At 40.8% G+C, this 16,551-nt stretch overlaps 3 protein-coding genes across 8 annotated transcripts in view; 1 reads left to right on the top strand and 2 right to left on the bottom strand.

Annotated features, from left to right (window-relative positions):
• Positions 1–16,551, bottom strand: part of LOC139392792 (pyridine nucleotide-disulphide oxidoreductase domain 1) — a 783,634-nt gene that overhangs the window by 588,262 nt on the left and 178,821 nt on the right. The gene's annotated exons all lie outside the window — the stretch shown is intronic.
• LOC139392513 (putative violet-sensitive opsin) lies at positions 2,930–5,004 on the top strand. The gene is made up of 5 exons (XM_071140530.1): positions 2,930–3,323; positions 3,469–3,637; positions 3,950–4,115; positions 4,210–4,449; positions 4,623–5,004. Exons 1-5 carry the CDS (start codon positions 2,984–2,986, stop codon positions 4,710–4,712), a joined length of 1,005 nt encoding a protein of 334 aa, XP_070996631.1. The 5' UTR covers positions 2,930–2,983; the 3' UTR covers positions 4,713–5,004.
• On the bottom strand, positions 5,511–16,503 carry LOC139392514 (calumenin-A-like). 6 transcript variants are annotated; one of them, XM_071140534.1, is made up of 7 exons: positions 16,383–16,503; positions 15,374–15,595; positions 8,465–8,646; positions 8,075–8,241; positions 7,887–7,947; positions 6,902–7,101; positions 5,511–6,748 (listed from the first exon to the last, which is right to left on the bottom strand). In XM_071140534.1, the coding sequence occupies exons 2-7, from the start codon at positions 15,592–15,594 to the stop codon at positions 6,644–6,646; spliced, it is 936 nt and encodes a 311-aa protein (XP_070996635.1). In that variant the 5' UTR covers position 15,595; positions 16,383–16,503; the 3' UTR covers positions 5,511–6,643. The 6 variants fall into 6 exon arrangements, with proteins under 6 accessions (XP_070996635.1, XP_070996633.1, XP_070996632.1 ...); XM_071140532.1 differs by having other exon boundaries at positions 8,453–8,646; positions 16,383–16,495; XM_071140531.1 differs by having other exon boundaries at positions 8,453–8,646; positions 16,387–16,493.

Here is a 16,551-nt window from a genome sequence, read left to right as displayed (position 1 = left end):
GCAACAGGCAGTAGGCGGATGGCAGAAAGGTTTCACATGTGATGAAGCTCAGGGGAAGGGCCACTGACAACAAAACTAAGCATCTTATGTAGCTAACACTAGCTGTAATAACTTCAACTACTATAGCATACAGTTAATCAAGTAAACCAATAAGATGGGGGAAACTTTTCCATCATTACATAGTGGGGTGGTGTCGCTACTATGGCCTATTTATTGCCCTACTTCCTCACGCCATTTGCAAACACTGTATATAGACTTTCTTTTTTTCTGTTGTGTTATTGACTGTACGCTTGTTTATTCCATGTGTAACTCAACACTAACTGTGTGGTTGTTTCTGTCGCACTGCTTTGCTTTATCTTGGCCAGGTTGCAGTTGTAAATGAGAACTTGTTCTCAAACTAGCTTACCTGGTTAAATAAAGGTGAAATAAAAAAAAATGACAAAATAAATGCAGACACACCAATATGCAACACACTCTCATGAGTTATCGGTTAAAAAACAAAACAGTAACTGAAAAATCGTAGCCTGAGACACTTTGCAGATCAAATGTCTGCGGCTGCCATCCCTGACAATACATGCAACAATATCGTGAAGAGTGAAAACATATTATTTGTTAGTGAGGAATGTTGATCAGAATTCACCTGATCAACTCTCAGAAACGTTCTAGACACCCTTTCAAGGGAGGGAGGGAGGAATGGACGAGGGGGTGGGGTGTATTGGGGGCTGATGGTGCTCTAATTGGCTTGCTGCTGGCTAGTCGTAAGCTTTCTGTTTTCACCCGTTCAAGGTCTAGAATTATAAACCGTAATCTCTGTCCCATGTCAAAACCAAGGAGCAGTTTAAGGGTCAAATGCCTTGCTCAAAGGCCATATTTTTTTGGTACGAATTAGGGATTCAAACTGGCAACCCTCAGGTTGCTGTCCCACCCCTCTAACCTACCTGCTGTTCGTTATATGGCACTCTTTTTTTGTTCCATGCTAGCTACATCTTGATACCAGTAGGTTAATTTAGATCTGAATGTGCACTGTTCAAATTAAGCGCTTTGCAATACCCAAAATAGTGGCAACTGAGCTGCCACCAACTTGAAGGAGACAAAACTTTATTGAAACACATCATATTGAAATGTTTTGAAACATGACACGGTGTATTGTAACACCACTTAATTAAGAGTAGAATAAGGTTGTAAACATCATTTTGGTGTTTTGAGTTCCTGCCCAGCGCAAAATTAGACCACTTCATCTGGAGAATTTGAACAGTTAACATTGTTTTATGTATTTAATCATTTGCCATTTTGGCAGGCATTGTCAAGCACAGTGTTCACATCACCATTAGTAACTGGAGATTGAACAGCAAGAATTGAGAATTCTGCACTTGCCTTTTCATTAACAATCATGATATCCGTTCATCATGATCCATTACACCTCATGGCACAACAAGCTAAATATTAATATGAAAATATACTTTTCTTTCATCAAACTTGTATACAACATTGTGTGAAATAATTTTGAAGTAAAAAAAAATTGAATTACCCAAAATCATAGTCAAGTGGCAAGATAGAAAATGCAAGCTGATTAAAACCACTTCCAATGAGTTCAGTCACTAAATGTTCTCTCTCTTTGGTAATCCTCATGAAAGAAACATACATTTTCAGCAACACATTAAATTGTATTTAATCTTACATTATTTTGGTCAAATTAAATTAACAAATCATTTAAACGACTGCATAATTAAATATATACTGTATATATTTTGGGGGTATTTTTTACAGTTTATTGAGACAGGTATGAAATGACAGAGGGGATACAGATAGGTGTGAGAAACAGTCTTCGGTGGGGAGAGGGGTGTCTTAGTGTGTTACTGCTAGACCATGGACTCTGCATGACTTGCATACATTTTTTTGGGGGGGAGTCAATTTCAATTCACCCCAGAATAATTTCTTACAGTGTGGCTGTGTTCTTGAGTGGATAAAATTCCAAAGAAATGTACAATCTTACTGCCCCTCCTGTTTCTAATCTGTCTAAATAAAGCATTGAAAAAATAAAGATGGAATTCCACACAAAAAAAATATTCTACAAAAGTGTACTACAACACTTTACATTGGGTTTACATTCAAACACCCTCCAAACACCAGACCTCAGCTTAGGTGCACTACTTTTCAGGGTTTCATTACCCAATCATGGTGTTCTGAGACGTTCTAATTTCACAGTGTGACTTGTACGTGTACGATTGAAAAATGCATTGAAATGTAAACAGTCTTTCCCAGTGCTCAGTGTGCTAGAGCTTCCCTGTACTGTAGACAGGTATACAACAAGAGCAAGGCTCTCTATGTCGGCTCTCGATGTTTGCTTAGACCCTATAATGAATTCATTCCTTGGTTGATGGATTAGCACTTAACAATAATTAATTGCTAAAGTGGAGTTTCCAAACATTGTGGAGGTGAGTGCCACTGCCCGTTCAGCTCCTTCTTTCTACCACTGTTCACCACATCCCCTTCCCCCCTTAGGTTATGTTTTGGAGGAAGGTTAATGTCCATCAGAGATTAAAATAGAAACTGGATAAGGCAGTTACCACCTCATAAGAGCAGCCAACACAGCCTCGTTTAAATCATTGATATACATTACAAACTCCAGAAGTATGGCAATGCTTTCTATCCGAGCACTGTTCCCACCAACAAAGAATTGCTATACATTCAATTCTTCTTCTTCTTCTAAATTGTATTCTTTCTCACTGGCTCTTTAAGATGGATTACTGCGCCCGACAAAGGAAGGTCTCTTCTGGCAAGGTCGTGGTCACGGGGGCAGCTTAATCCGAAAGTTTATTCATCCACCGACAAGATCAGGAAGATCCGCAGGAGAAGCTTGTTCCTGACATCATTTATAAGAGGTTTATAAGTGGTTTATGGTCATATAAAAGGGAGCCTTTCAGCATCATAGTTCACATCTAAGGGACGGACAAGTAGTGGTCTGAGTCAGAGAGGAGCCAAGATGGGAAAGGACTTCCATCTGTACGAGAACATCTCTAAGGTCAGCCCATTTGAGGGGCCACAGTATCACCTGGCCCCAATATGGGCTTTCTACCTACAGACTGCTTTCATGGGCTTTGTGTTCTTTGCTGGAACACCTCTAAACTTTATCATTCTCGTGGTGACAGTGAAGTACAAGAAGCTGAGACAACCGCTGAACTACATCCTGGTCAACGTCTCGTTAGCAGGTTTCATCTTTGTGACGTTTTCTGTGAGTCAAGTGTTTGTTTCTAGCGCGAGAGGATACTACTTCCTGGGTTACACCTTGTGTGCAATGGAAGCTTGCATGGGTTCAATAGCAGGTAAATTCAAACGTCATCATAAGAACAACAACAACAAAAATGTACTTTAACGATTCCTTTTTTACTCTTCTGATTATTTGCATGCAAACTCGTTCTTGTGTTCGATATCTCCTAACATGTTGATGGCTTCTTCTCTCTTCCTCAGGGTTGGTGTCAGCTTGGTCCCTGGCTGTCCTTGCCTTTGAGAGATATGTGGTCATCTGCAAACCCTTCGGCACCTTCAAATTTGACAACAACCAGGCTCTGGCGGCTGTTGGCTTCACCTGGGTCATGGGGATCGGATGTGCCACCCCACCGTTCTTCGGCTGGAGCAGGTACTGATCCACAAACACTTTGATCTTGTACTGTGTTATAGTCTGGATTAATAAATACTCTTTGTATTTGGCTACTATTAGGCTATTTGGTTCACATTGCACACACAGGGAATGGGGAAAATGGTAATTATCCTCAAATTTGTTAAAAGCACATGTATATGTTTTGCTGTACGTGTAAGGTTCTGAGCAGCAATTAATGTCACTAATTGGCTTCAAGTTAGATAAGTCACTGATTGATATGGGCAAGGAGGAAACCCTGCAGAGAGACAATGTGTGGGGCTTTAGTAGAAGTAACTTGGGTTTGTTTTACAGGTATATCCCTGAGGGTCTGGGCTGCTCCTGTGGACCTGACTGGTACACAAACAATGAGGAGTACCACTGTGCCAGTTACACCAAATTCCTTATTGTTACCTGTTTCCTCATGCCCATGTCCATCATCTTCTTCTCTTACTCCCAGCTGCTGGGAGCACTACGGGCTGTGAGTACAATGCTTTCTGGGTAAAAAAACAAAGTAGAGTAAATTATTTGATTTGGAACCCACATGTGACCAGTGTGCGTGTGTGTGTGTGTAGGTGGCAGCTGCGCAGGCTGAGTCAGCTTCCACCCAGAAGGCAGAGAAGGAAGTATCCAGGATGGTGATTGTGATGGTGTGCTCCTTCATTCTGTGTTACGGCCCCTACGCCCTGGCAGGCTTGTACTTTGCCTACACAACAAGCGAGAACAAAGACTACCGCCTGGTGACCATCCCTGCTTTCTTCTCTAAAAGCTCCTGCGTATACAATCCTCTTATTTACGCCTTCATGAACAAACAGGTGAGTCTATAACCCCCGAAATGCATAGATATACACCAACATAGTGGCACACACACACACTCAGTCATTGACAAACACTCAGAAATGAGGCACATAAGAGGTGAGTCAGAACAGGACACACAACCGTATCGTGTTCATTGTCTGTCATATAAATCTATCTACTTCTCCCTCAGTTTAACGCCTGCATCATGGAGACTGTGTTCGGAAAGCAGATTGAAGAGACTTCAGTTTCAGCCTCCAAGACTGAGGTCTCCACAGCATAAACTGTGACGCTGGTCTCAGTCCATCAGGAGCCCATCCCCAACAGCCAACACCTGACCACCCCTTACCTCCACTGCTTCATACCAGGAAGGTCCTACTGTCAAGAGAACTTTTCCAAACTCCATAGTATTATTCTTATCATAATCAGTGTGTGATTTGTATAGGGTTTGTGGTGGTGTTGTTGGCCATTTTATTTCTTATTCATATGGGAACACCCCTTAGCACACCATGAGAGCCAAAAAGGGGTTTATTTTCTCCTGCGCTTTCTTTCTCTCTTCCTCCTATCCACCTCTCCCCCACAAATCGCACCCTGTTTAAGACCGTAATGAATCATGTACATTTCATTCTGAATATTGACCGAACCCGTCTGATGATGGCATATATTAGCTTACCAAAGCTGCAGTCTAAAAATAGCAATGCATGAAAAAAAATGAAGAAAAATACGAGTTTAGCACTTTTATTTTTGTATCTCCAGAATGGGGGGTCTTGGGGTGGATTCAATAAACCATCAAAGGTTCCCTAACACATGATTGAAAATGTGAGTTCAGGGCAAATAGGGTTTATTGAATCTACTCCTTGATGAAATACTCAACATGTTGATTTATTGTAACATATCTAAGGTAAATAAAGATTTATATTGTATTACGATGCACTTTTATAACAGTGGTGGACAGTGTTTTATTTCAACCACGATCGCCATTTATTGGATGTCTTAACAAAAACCATTAACACAAACACAACCAGACAAACAAACTCTTAAAAAGAAGTTGTGCCTTGAGGCTCAAACTTGAACAAATAAGTTTACTCAGAGGTTTTTTTTTTATTGAGAAATGGGCTGTGGAATCAAAAGTACAGCATTCAATCCAAAATATGAATGTCCATACACTCTGTGCATAAATTCAGAAAATAAACACTTGCTGACTATGTAAATACTTCAACATAATCTTAATTGAATTTTAAGCAAGCGTAATTCAGCAACGACGCTGCAATGCACCAACCTTTCAGTTCAGCACGCCCCACAGGAAGGAAGTACAACCGCTCTTATTTCTAACCAATAGAACAACAGACGCGCTCTCACACTTGTGCTGCTACTCAACAGTCCAAAACGGTTTCCTTTTCTTGTTTCACATTGGTCATCTAACATACTTCTTTCACCTATCATTTGTTTCTAGACCAATGCAGATGGAGGCAAGGAGAGGAAGCCACTGTAGACTGCTGAGAGGCAGTGATTGACAGCGGAGAAGGCTACAGAAGCAGTGATGAACTGCTACTAATAACGGCCCTAGTCATGTAATAACGGCCCTAGTCATGATAGACAAATACAGTACATATGAAGAAAAGGGGGTCAAAGAAAGTGTTTATGGAGAAACAGAGCAGGGTGAGGGATGATTTCACTGTAGTGGACTCACGTTCCCATGACCCCCTGATTCACTGATATTTAGTGTCAGTTTCATTGGTTGAGCTCCCAAAAGACTACTCAGAGAAGGCACACACTGGGTTAAAGGAAATGTAGGAGGCTAATGTTGGGTAGCATCTCTCATCTACTAACTATACTAAGAAATGATGGGCTATCACTACAATCAGTGTCATTCAAAACATGACTGTAAAAAACACCAAATCATTCCCACATATGAAGGGTTTGGTGGAAGAATTATAAATGATTACAACTCCAAAAGGAGTATTCAGTGCTTGTGAGTATACCATTGTGTTTCAAACCAAGGCAAAAATAATGACCAATCTAAACTACCTATGTACGTAACAGAACAATACAATTAAGTGTTGGGATGGGAAGTCAGTATATATAAACACACGTAACTATCAGGTGCTAGCAACCACAAACGAATTGGAGACAATGTACTGTATGAATACGTTTCGTACAAAATATAAATCAAACCAAGTATAAAACTGTTTTATCTAGCTAGGACTAAATCATCTAAAACTCATCGTGCCGTACCAGCGCCTCGCCAAAGTCAGTTGCTTGACTTCCTACAAACAGGTCGTACTTGTTCAGGATCTCTTCCTTGCTGAGCTTTCCATCCTGAAATCAAAACAAAAAGGATATTTAGTCAACACAAGGTTTAAAACAGACACAGACATTGTGAGTGAAATCAATAAAAGGGGAGAAAGAGAGAGAGAGAGAGAGAGAGAAAGAGAGAGAGAGAGACAGAGAGAGAGATTGAGATTGTCTCACTTTGTTTGAGTCAGACTCGTAGACGAGGTGTTTGGCCTCGGCCTCTGCGTGGTCGTAGTCTGAAGGAAGGATCCAGTCCATAGTCTCCTCCCGATCCATCTTCCCGTCTTTGTTCTTGTCCCGGAACTCTGAGAATTGCTCGCGCTCTGTCGCAACCCAGTCTGGCTCCTCCATCTCATCTTCATGGTTGTACATGTCACCTAGGAAACGAAGGAGAGGAGGTAGAAACATCAATATAGTACATCTATTGAATGGGGACCTCAGCATAAAGTGACTACACACTGAGTACACCAAACATTAGGAACAACTTCTTCAATGCTTCCTATAGTTGTGTTAAGTTGGCTGTATGTCCTTTGGATGGTGGACCATTAATGATACACACAGGAAACTTTTAAGCGTGAAAAACCCAGCAGCGTTTCAGTTCTTAAAACAAACCGGTGCGCCTGGCACCTACTACCATACCCTGTTCAAAGGCACATACATCTTTTGTCTTGCCCATTCACCCTCTGAATGGCACACATACACAATCCATGTCTCAACTGTCTCAAGGCTTATAAATCCTTCTTTAACCTGCCTCCTCCCCTTCATCTACACTGCGTTAAGTGGATTTAACTAGTGCCATCAATAAGGCCTAGTCACTTTACCCTGCCTTCATGTACATATCTACTTCAAGTACCTTGTACCGCTGCACATTGATCAGGTACTAGTACTCCCTGTATATAGCTCCATTCTTGTGTATTCAATTGTGTTAGTTACCATTACATTTTTTCTAATCATTTATTGTACTCTGCATCATTGGGAAAGGTTCATAAGCAAGCATTTCACTGTGAAGTCTACACCAGTTGTAGTCTGCACATGTGATAAGTAACATTTGATTTAAGGGACCATAGCTTTCACCTGGATTCGCCTGGTCCGTCCATGTCATGGAAAGAGCAGGTGTTCCTAATGTTTTGTGCACTCACAGCATGTCCACTTCAGTCCTTACCTATGTATTCATTCAGGTCAATGAAACCATCCCCATTCTTATCAATGTCCTCCATGGTTTCCTGTAGGGTAAACAAGGAGGAGAAAGAGGAGGATGGTCAGGGAGCCGACCGGTGAACGCTGGTCACGTGTTTAATTTTTTACAAATAACATTTAACCTAACGAACACAGAGAATGAAACACACATACCAGCACCACTATGTCCTTCATGTGGTCGTACTCCTCTGGGTGTAGGAAGGCGGTGAACTCCTCTTTGTTGGCGATCTGGTCTCCGTTCTGGTCGGCCATTTTGAAACGCCTCTCGTCCCTCGCCATCATGTGCTGGTAGTTGTAGCCATCATCTGGTTCCGGGTCATCTGTGTGTTCAAAGGGAAGCGGCTATGATCTCTAGTTAATCACACGTGATACACCCTGACCTGAATTGACACGGTAAATCAACCAATCAGTGAAACTAATACTAAAGGCCCTGCAATTATCCAACCAATCATAACCAACACATTTATGTTTTGGACCAATTGCATTAACCCGGGCTCATGCTCATGCATGCTCACGTCATGCCCTTCTTACCCAGATAGGTACCATAAGTTACGTTCCTGTATTCCTCCCAGGAGATCATGCCGTCATTGTTGACATCAAAGTCCTTCCATTGGCGGTCCACGTTCTCATAGATGTACTTCTTCTGAGCCTTCTTAATCCACGCTTTCAGCTCCACCTCAGTGACAAAACCATCACTGTCCCCATCAATCTTCACTACAATCACACTGTAACAGAAAGGGGAAGAGCAAGAGAGAGAGACTGTTAAAAAAAATGAAAAATGTAGTTCAAAGGAGGACCAACTACATTTACTATAATACCAATGTAATAACAGTCAACACCAAGATCTAGAACAGTCTACGTGAAAGTGACAGCCTGTTCTTTGAATCTGATGATGGGAAAGGGGAATTCTACCTCCTCTCCATTTACTGGCAAACAAGTCTATACGTTGATTAACTTTTACTGAAAAGAGAACATACTTCCTTGTATGAGTGACAGCATTAGTTTAAAATTGCAATAAGTACTTTTACATTTATATTACTCTGCCACGTTAACATACAGGTAACTTGTAGGTAGCAAACTACATGAACAGTCTCTGATTGGCTCCTCAACTAGGGCTATGACAGTCTTGGAATTTGAGGTAACGGTAATTGGCAAGGCCAATGTACACGGTCACCGACAGAACCGTTCAAGGGATAAGGGGTCAAAAAAGGAGAGATCACAACTCTATTTGTACACTTGTTTACATGGATATGCTTCTTAATAAAAGCCTACTTGAAACAAGCCATTACACAGTTATCATCATGGCATTTCATTATTATTATTATTCAGGTTATTACTTAAATATTAATCAACAAATGATTCTGTCTCTTCTGCCACGAAGAGAATCATTAGATCACTTATTCTGGTATTGCAGCTATGTAGCTTGTTTCTGGTCACAGGTTCAGGAATGGCTGAAAAATCACAACATTTAATCGAAATGAATCCTACTAATAGTACTGATGGGAGATTTGGAAAGCCATAGTCAAACAATCAACAACATAATAATACTTTCAGTAAAAATATTTTTCTTCAACTTACAATCTGTAGATACTATGCAATTAGAAAGAATTTCAGAATTCTAGGGGCGCCACCCGGCGTGCCACCTAGGCGAGCCTGACGAGGCGGCCGAGGCATGAGCACCGGACAAGCCGGGTGGAGCGTAGAAGGTGTGAGGAGGTGTGATGGTGCGGGAGTGCTTTGCTGGTGACACTGTCTGTGATTTATTTAGAATTCAAGGCACAGCATTCTGCAGCGATACACCATCCCATCTGGCTTGCGCTTAGTGGGGCCATCATTTGTTTTTCAACAGGACAATGACTCAACATACTTCCAGGCTATGTAAGGGCTATTTGACCAAGGAGGAGAGGGATGGAGTGCTGCATCAGAATGACCTAGACTCCACAATCACCCGACTTCAACCCAATTGAGATGGTTTGGGATGAGTTTGAATGCGGAGTGAAGGAAAAGCAGCCAACAAGTGCTCAGCATATGTGCGAACTCCTTCAAGACTGTTGGAAAAGCATTCCAGGGGAAGCTGGTTGAGAGAATGCCAAGAATGTGCAAAGTTGTCATCAAGGCAAAGGGTGGCTACTTTGAAGAATCTCAAAAATAAAATATATTTTGATATGTTGAACACTTTTTTTGTTTTTTGGTTACTACATGATTCCATGTGTTATTTTATGTCTTCACTATTATTCTGCAATGTAGAAAATAGTACAAATAAAGAAAAGCCCTTGACTGAGTAGGTATGTCCAAACTTTGACTGGTACTGTAAAAACAATGTTTATTTTTGTCAGCAGAATATTTTTTTTTATACAAAATAAAAAATGGAAATGCCAAAAGAAATGCCATGTTGGAGAGGATGTGTCGCATTTACGTATTCACACAACATTAATGGAGTCAAAATAAAGATATGCCTACCTTGACCTTGTCTGTTGGCTTTTCTGCATATACTATTTCGACGCACAAAACCATTCAAACGAACTCTCACTTTTCTCAAAATATTTGCATAACGTCACAAACTCTGTTGCTGAGATCATTCAATGGCAGTGGCATTGACATATTTTCTTCAACGAGAGGACGCCATAATGAGAGAAATAACGTATCCTAAGCTACTGAAAAGAGGCCTATTACAAGATTACATCACGACAGGAGCGCTTGATCTTAATAAAGAAATGGAGTCCGGACTAGGGCTGTTGCGGTGACCGTATCACCGGCAGTCACGAGTCATGAAGGCAGTCAAATTCCACGTGACCATTTAGTCATGGTAAATTGGCTTCTCCAAGCTCTGATGCTGCTGATGGTCATTAGTAGCCTACCAAACTTGCCAGCTGCCTGGTACTCAACACTCGATGGTCCCTCTAATCACTCTGACATCAATGCAAATTCATTCGAAAATCTAATCAAACACTTCATGAGAGCCCATGAGCTCATGTTGCGCAATATTTCAATAGGCTATGCAATTTGGCGAGAAAACAGAGTGAGGGCCTCTACAAAAATAGGAGGATGAGCTTTCTATAGGCCTACTATATTTATTTCTCAACTTTCCTAATATTAAGCACATTGCTTATATTTACAACAGGACAGCCTACTTGGCTGGCATGAAAATAAACCACGGGGAAAACCGTCCTCTATTCGCTATTTAAGTGCATAGATGACATGTAATTTTTTCAACTGACCCTGTTTCGATACAGGTGCATGACAATGGTCCATTCTAAATCAAAACAAAAATAAATTTCACAAATATTATTTAGTATATGTAAAGACAAGATTAAATCAAGAATAGTCTGATGGGTGACAATATTAGCCTATCACTTGTGAATAATGCCCAGCATAAGAAACAATGTTTTTTTTGGCAACTTTTTAGAGTCATAGTCACACACCTCATCTAGCCTAGCACATAGACCTATATGTTTTAATACGGTTTGTATCACAACTAAAGTGGCCAAATAACTTCTAAAATCAGGCACATTACAAGGGGTGTAGAGCCTAACTGGCATACATAGGCAGCGCGTGAGTTTCAAGTTTGGGGGAGATCATTTTCACCATAAAAATGCACCTTTATAATAAAAGCATTACATGCATAATTGCATTTACGGTCACTTTTGATAATGTTTTCCGCTAATGGAAAATGTGCGCTTTTAGCCTACTACCATGTGCGCATTGCTGCGCTTATAATGTGATGAAATAGCCTAATAATTTATCAACATTTTAAACTAAACATTCAGATGTGTTGCGTCGGCAACATTGCGTAAACAAGTTTTTTTCATGCTAGTTTTTGTATTCATTTGGGATATATCGCATCCCACAACAGTCCCAGACTATGTTTGTAAAATTTATTTCTAGCACAGAATAGGTCGAACTTTGGGGATAGTAGATTGACATTGGCTAGTGCTTTTGCTGTTCATGCTTTTGCTGTTCTGTCTTCACTTGTAGCCTGTAAGAAAGACCGGATCACGTGATGGAGCACGCAGCACTTAGGGAGAAGGGAACAATGGCCACTGGCCGCAAAAGGCATTAATTTTTGGGGGGTGCATTACGGCCACACAAAGGGGATGCTGCTGTGAAATTCTCGGCATTATCAAATATTTGTCAAATTGTGAATGAGTGACTGATATAGTTTATACAGCCTGTGCAAAAAAAACTAAGCAAAGCTCATGCGTTTCAAGCTACTTTTTTCAAATCATCATTAAAGTCACATCATGTCGGGGCTTCCCGAGTGGCGCAGTGGTTAAGGCACTGCAGTGCTAGCTGTGCCACGACTGGGAGACCCATGGGGCTAAGCACAATTGGCTCAGCGTCATCCGAGTTAGGGGAGGGTTTGGCTGGCACGGATCTTCTTGTCCTATCGCGCACCAATGACTCCTGTGGCGGGCTGACACAGTCGCCAGGTGTACACTGTTTCCTCTGACACATTAGTGCAGCTGGCTTCCGGGTTAAGTGGGCATTGTGTCAAGAAGCAGTGCGGCTTGGTTTAGTTGTTTTTCGGGGGACGACACTGCTCTCGACCTTTCGACTCTACGTACGGGAGTTGCAGCGATGAGACAAGACTAACTACCAATTAGGGTATCCAGTTGGATACCTCAAAACATACAGCCCAACGATTGTAGAACAACTAAAGATACATAAATAACTCAAAATTAAGCATATAGGAATACCTATTTCTTTGTTAAACACTCAACACAGAATAACCGCATGTGCACGCACACTCCCTCAAATCGTTTGGAGAAAATATCATTTCTATTTTATTCAGCTTTCTTCAAAATGTATTCTTCATACTATAAAATAATGCCACGGAATTCTAAGCAAATCTTTTCTGCATAATAACTAGTGCAGCCCTCAGCCATTTCAGCCAGATCAGGAACTAACATAAGGACAACTCAGAGTATGCTATTCTGTTCTTCTGAAATAGACTACATTTTCTTCATATCATGCTTCTTTAGACCTGTCTAAAATAAATCATGGACTTATTAGACTTTTTCAAATGTAGATGTTCCAAAGGTCTGCATCAGTGGCTTGTAGGCTACGAGTGGAAGCCCAGAGATGCTAAATGTGTTTATGTTAAAACCTGTTGCGACGACCAAACCCGGATCCGGGATTCTATTTATAGACCTAAGCTCATTACCATAACGCAACGTTAACTATTCATGAAAATCGCAAATGAAATGAAATAAATATGCTATCTCTCAAGCTTAGCCTTTTGTTAACAACACTGTCATCTCAGATTTTCAAAATATGCTTTTCAACCATAGGAAAACAATCATTTGTGTAACAGTAGCTAGCTAGCGTAGCATTTAGCGTTAGCATTAGCGTTAGCATTTAGCAGGCAACTATCACAAAAACAAGTAAAGCCTTCAAATAAAATAACTTACCTTTGAAGAACTTCTGATGTTTTCAATGAGGAGACTATCAGTTAGATAGCAGATACTCAGTTTTTCCAAAAAGATTCTTTGTGTATTAGAAATAGCTCCGTTTTGTACATCACATTTGGCTACCAAAAAAAAAAAAAAAAAAAACGAAAATTCAGCCCTCAAAACGCAAACTTTTTTCCAAATTAACTCCATAATATCGACTGAAACATGGCAAACGTGGTTTAGAATCAATCCTCAAGGTGTTTTTCCACATATCTCTTCAATGATATATCCTTCCTGGAAGCCTGGTTTCTCCTTGCTCTCAAATGGAAAAATAATTGCACCTGGCTTTACTCTCCAATTTCGACGCAGGGACACCAGGCGGACACTTGGAAAATGTAGTCTCTTATGGTCAATCTTCCAATGATATGCCTACAAATACGTCACAATGCTGCTAACGCCTTGGGAGAACGACAGAAAGTGTAGGCTCATTCCTTGCGCAATCACAGCCATATAAGGAGACAATGGAAAACAGAGCTTCAGAAATCTGCTCATTTCCTGGTTGACGCATCATCTTGGTTTTGCCTGTAGAATGAGTTCTGGGGCACTTACAGACAATATCTTTGCAGATTCTGAAACTTCAGAGTGTTTTCTTTCAAAAACTGTCAAGAATATGCATAGTCGAGCATCTTTTCGTGACAAAATATCGCGCTTAAAACGGGAACGTTTTTTATCCAAAAATGAAATAGCGCCCCTAGAGATCAAAGAGGTTAATTAACGGTCAATTACCGTGAGACCAACAGTTATTTGCAGCCCTAGTCCAGATAGTTTCCTAAAGTAGCCTTTCTGAACGGACATTTTGGCCTGTAGAGAGAATCAGCGAACTCACACACGCACACCCCCATAAAAGCATTCAACAATCAAAACCACCAGCATACTGTACTTCAGACACAAGAGCAAATATTTATCCTTTCACTAAAACATAATAAAAAACCTAGGCCTACCTTAGGCTTTCCTGAGAGTAGGTTGGAAGACATTGACAATGAAAGATAGTATTCTATGCTATAGAATGAAGATCAAATTGACCATCATTAAAATAGAAACAAATACAAGCAACATGTCCATAGCCTATTTATCAGCGACGTTGATTATGGAGGGGGAGAGTGTTGGAAAGATTTTTCAAATACTGTGAGTAGCTATTATAATGGACTCCATTGACTTACTATGTGAGGTGAAGAAAATATGCCTTAGAAGCCCAGCTGGGCACTTTCCTACTTTTGACATTTGCGAAAAGCAGGCCAGATACTTCTGTGCGTGTTCAGCCGCTCGCTCCGTCAACATTAACAGGTCAGAGAAACCAGACACATGCTCACTGCTCACATGGAGCGCGTAAATGATATGAAATAAACCAAAACTTGTTTATCACAAGTGTAGCGGGGTTTTAACGGTGCAAACAACAAGAATGAGAACGGTAAATTACTGTAATTAATACATGCATTAACAGAAATGAATGTAACCAGATGACAGGAATTAATGGGAAATTGCCTATTTTACAATTGATATCCTACCACATAGGCATTCCTAAAAGTGCATTGCGGGCCCAGGCTACTATTCTACTTTGCGGGGATAGGAGGACAGCCATTTTTGGGGTCTAGCTTAGGGCAGCATATCAGCCAGAACCGGGCTTGATCAGCGTTGATTCGTTTATAATTTAAAAAAAGCTGTAAAGAGGAGATGTAGAAAGTTCAATAGACAAACTAAGTTAACAAAACATTTGCTTACAATCATTAGTAAACACTCCCGCTATTAGGTAAAGTTTATCTACATGAAAATAATATTAATACATTTTTTTAAATTCTAAAATGAATGTAGGCCTATTTAAACGGTTTTGACGGTTTTATTTTCATGACGCTCTTCATCCATAATCGTCAGTTACACGGTTATTCAATTACCGTCACAGCCCTACCCTCAACTTGATACTATTGATACACAGCCGAGGCGAGGAATGGTGGCCACATTGGACTACTGAGACGCAGCCAGGCAGAGACTTGAGTCTACTCACCCTAGCCTGCGCTTGCTCTCCTCTGGGCTCAGCTCGTCAAAAGATTTGGCCTCCTTTTGTCCCAGGAAGGCATCGTGGTCGTAGTCGAAGCCCTGAGCATCGTCGTGCTCGCGGCTGCTGAGAGGTGCATCGTGGTGAACGCGTTCCTTTTTCTCGGTGGGTTTACTGGTGGCATAGACCACGCAGAGGGCAAAGCACATGAGCAACGGCCTGATCTCCATCCTATGAGAGAGAGAGAGCGCGCGCGCGAGAGAGAGAGAGATAGCAAGATTAAAGACACCTCCTCCAGAGTGTTAACATCACATCTGCTGCTCATTAAGGCTGTTCAAAGTCTTTCCGAATTGAAACATCTCTTTGACATTATGGTGTTACAGGACTTGTTTCACATATTCAACTGTTGGTTGTTTATTAAACTGCTGCAGGCAGCATGTCAGCATAGACTTGCGATAGGACATTTAAAAATGGAAGAAAAGAGATAGTCCTGTAGACAGGATAGGACAGATGAGTCAGGCAGGAAAGCCAAAATACATGTCTGAAGTGCATGCATGATGTCATGATGTGGTATTTGCAACATTGAGGTTGTTATATTGTTAACAGTATTTGAATGCAGATCAGGGGAACCACAATATCAAAATTGCTCACTATAACGGCAAAGTGGAAAGAATGTAGCGTTTGGCTGTCTGAACACAAATATAGGCACAGTTTGTTAACATACAATGTATCAACGTATACACCATTCACACACGGAATACACTTTGTTATATGTCACATTTCGCTACATTACCAAATGTGGAACAATACAACAGAAATCAGTTGTTGACTGTAATGTAAGATATTTTGTCTTCAGCCACTTCATCATAATAAGAACGCCTGCTAGCCGCTAGCTCTCTTGTCAGACTATTGGAATGTGCCTGAATTGCATATCCTACCGTTAATGGTTAGCTGATCATACAAAGTAACGCTATCAATATTAGCGTGTAAGAGAAGTAAATATCATTGTATTACCTACCTACCTGCCTGATGATTCCAGACACAATATCTACACTATATCTGTTTCACAAGTCAACAGTTTAATAAACACACCCTAGCATCGGCCTCCTTCCTTCTTAAAGGAGATCCAATGAGATTACAAATTTGAGCCTTTACGAGCTTTGATTGGTCCACTTCAGCAAAAAGGC

The sequence above is a fragment of the Oncorhynchus clarkii genome, chromosome 33 (genome assembly GCF_045791955.1).
Source record: "Oncorhynchus clarkii lewisi isolate Uvic-CL-2024 chromosome 33, UVic_Ocla_1.0, whole genome shotgun sequence".
Lineage (NCBI taxonomy): Eukaryota > Metazoa > Chordata > Actinopteri > Salmoniformes > Salmonidae > Oncorhynchus > Oncorhynchus clarkii.
The sequence above is the reverse complement of the archived record's forward strand: the minus strand, read 5'-3'. Positions and strand labels throughout refer to the sequence as shown.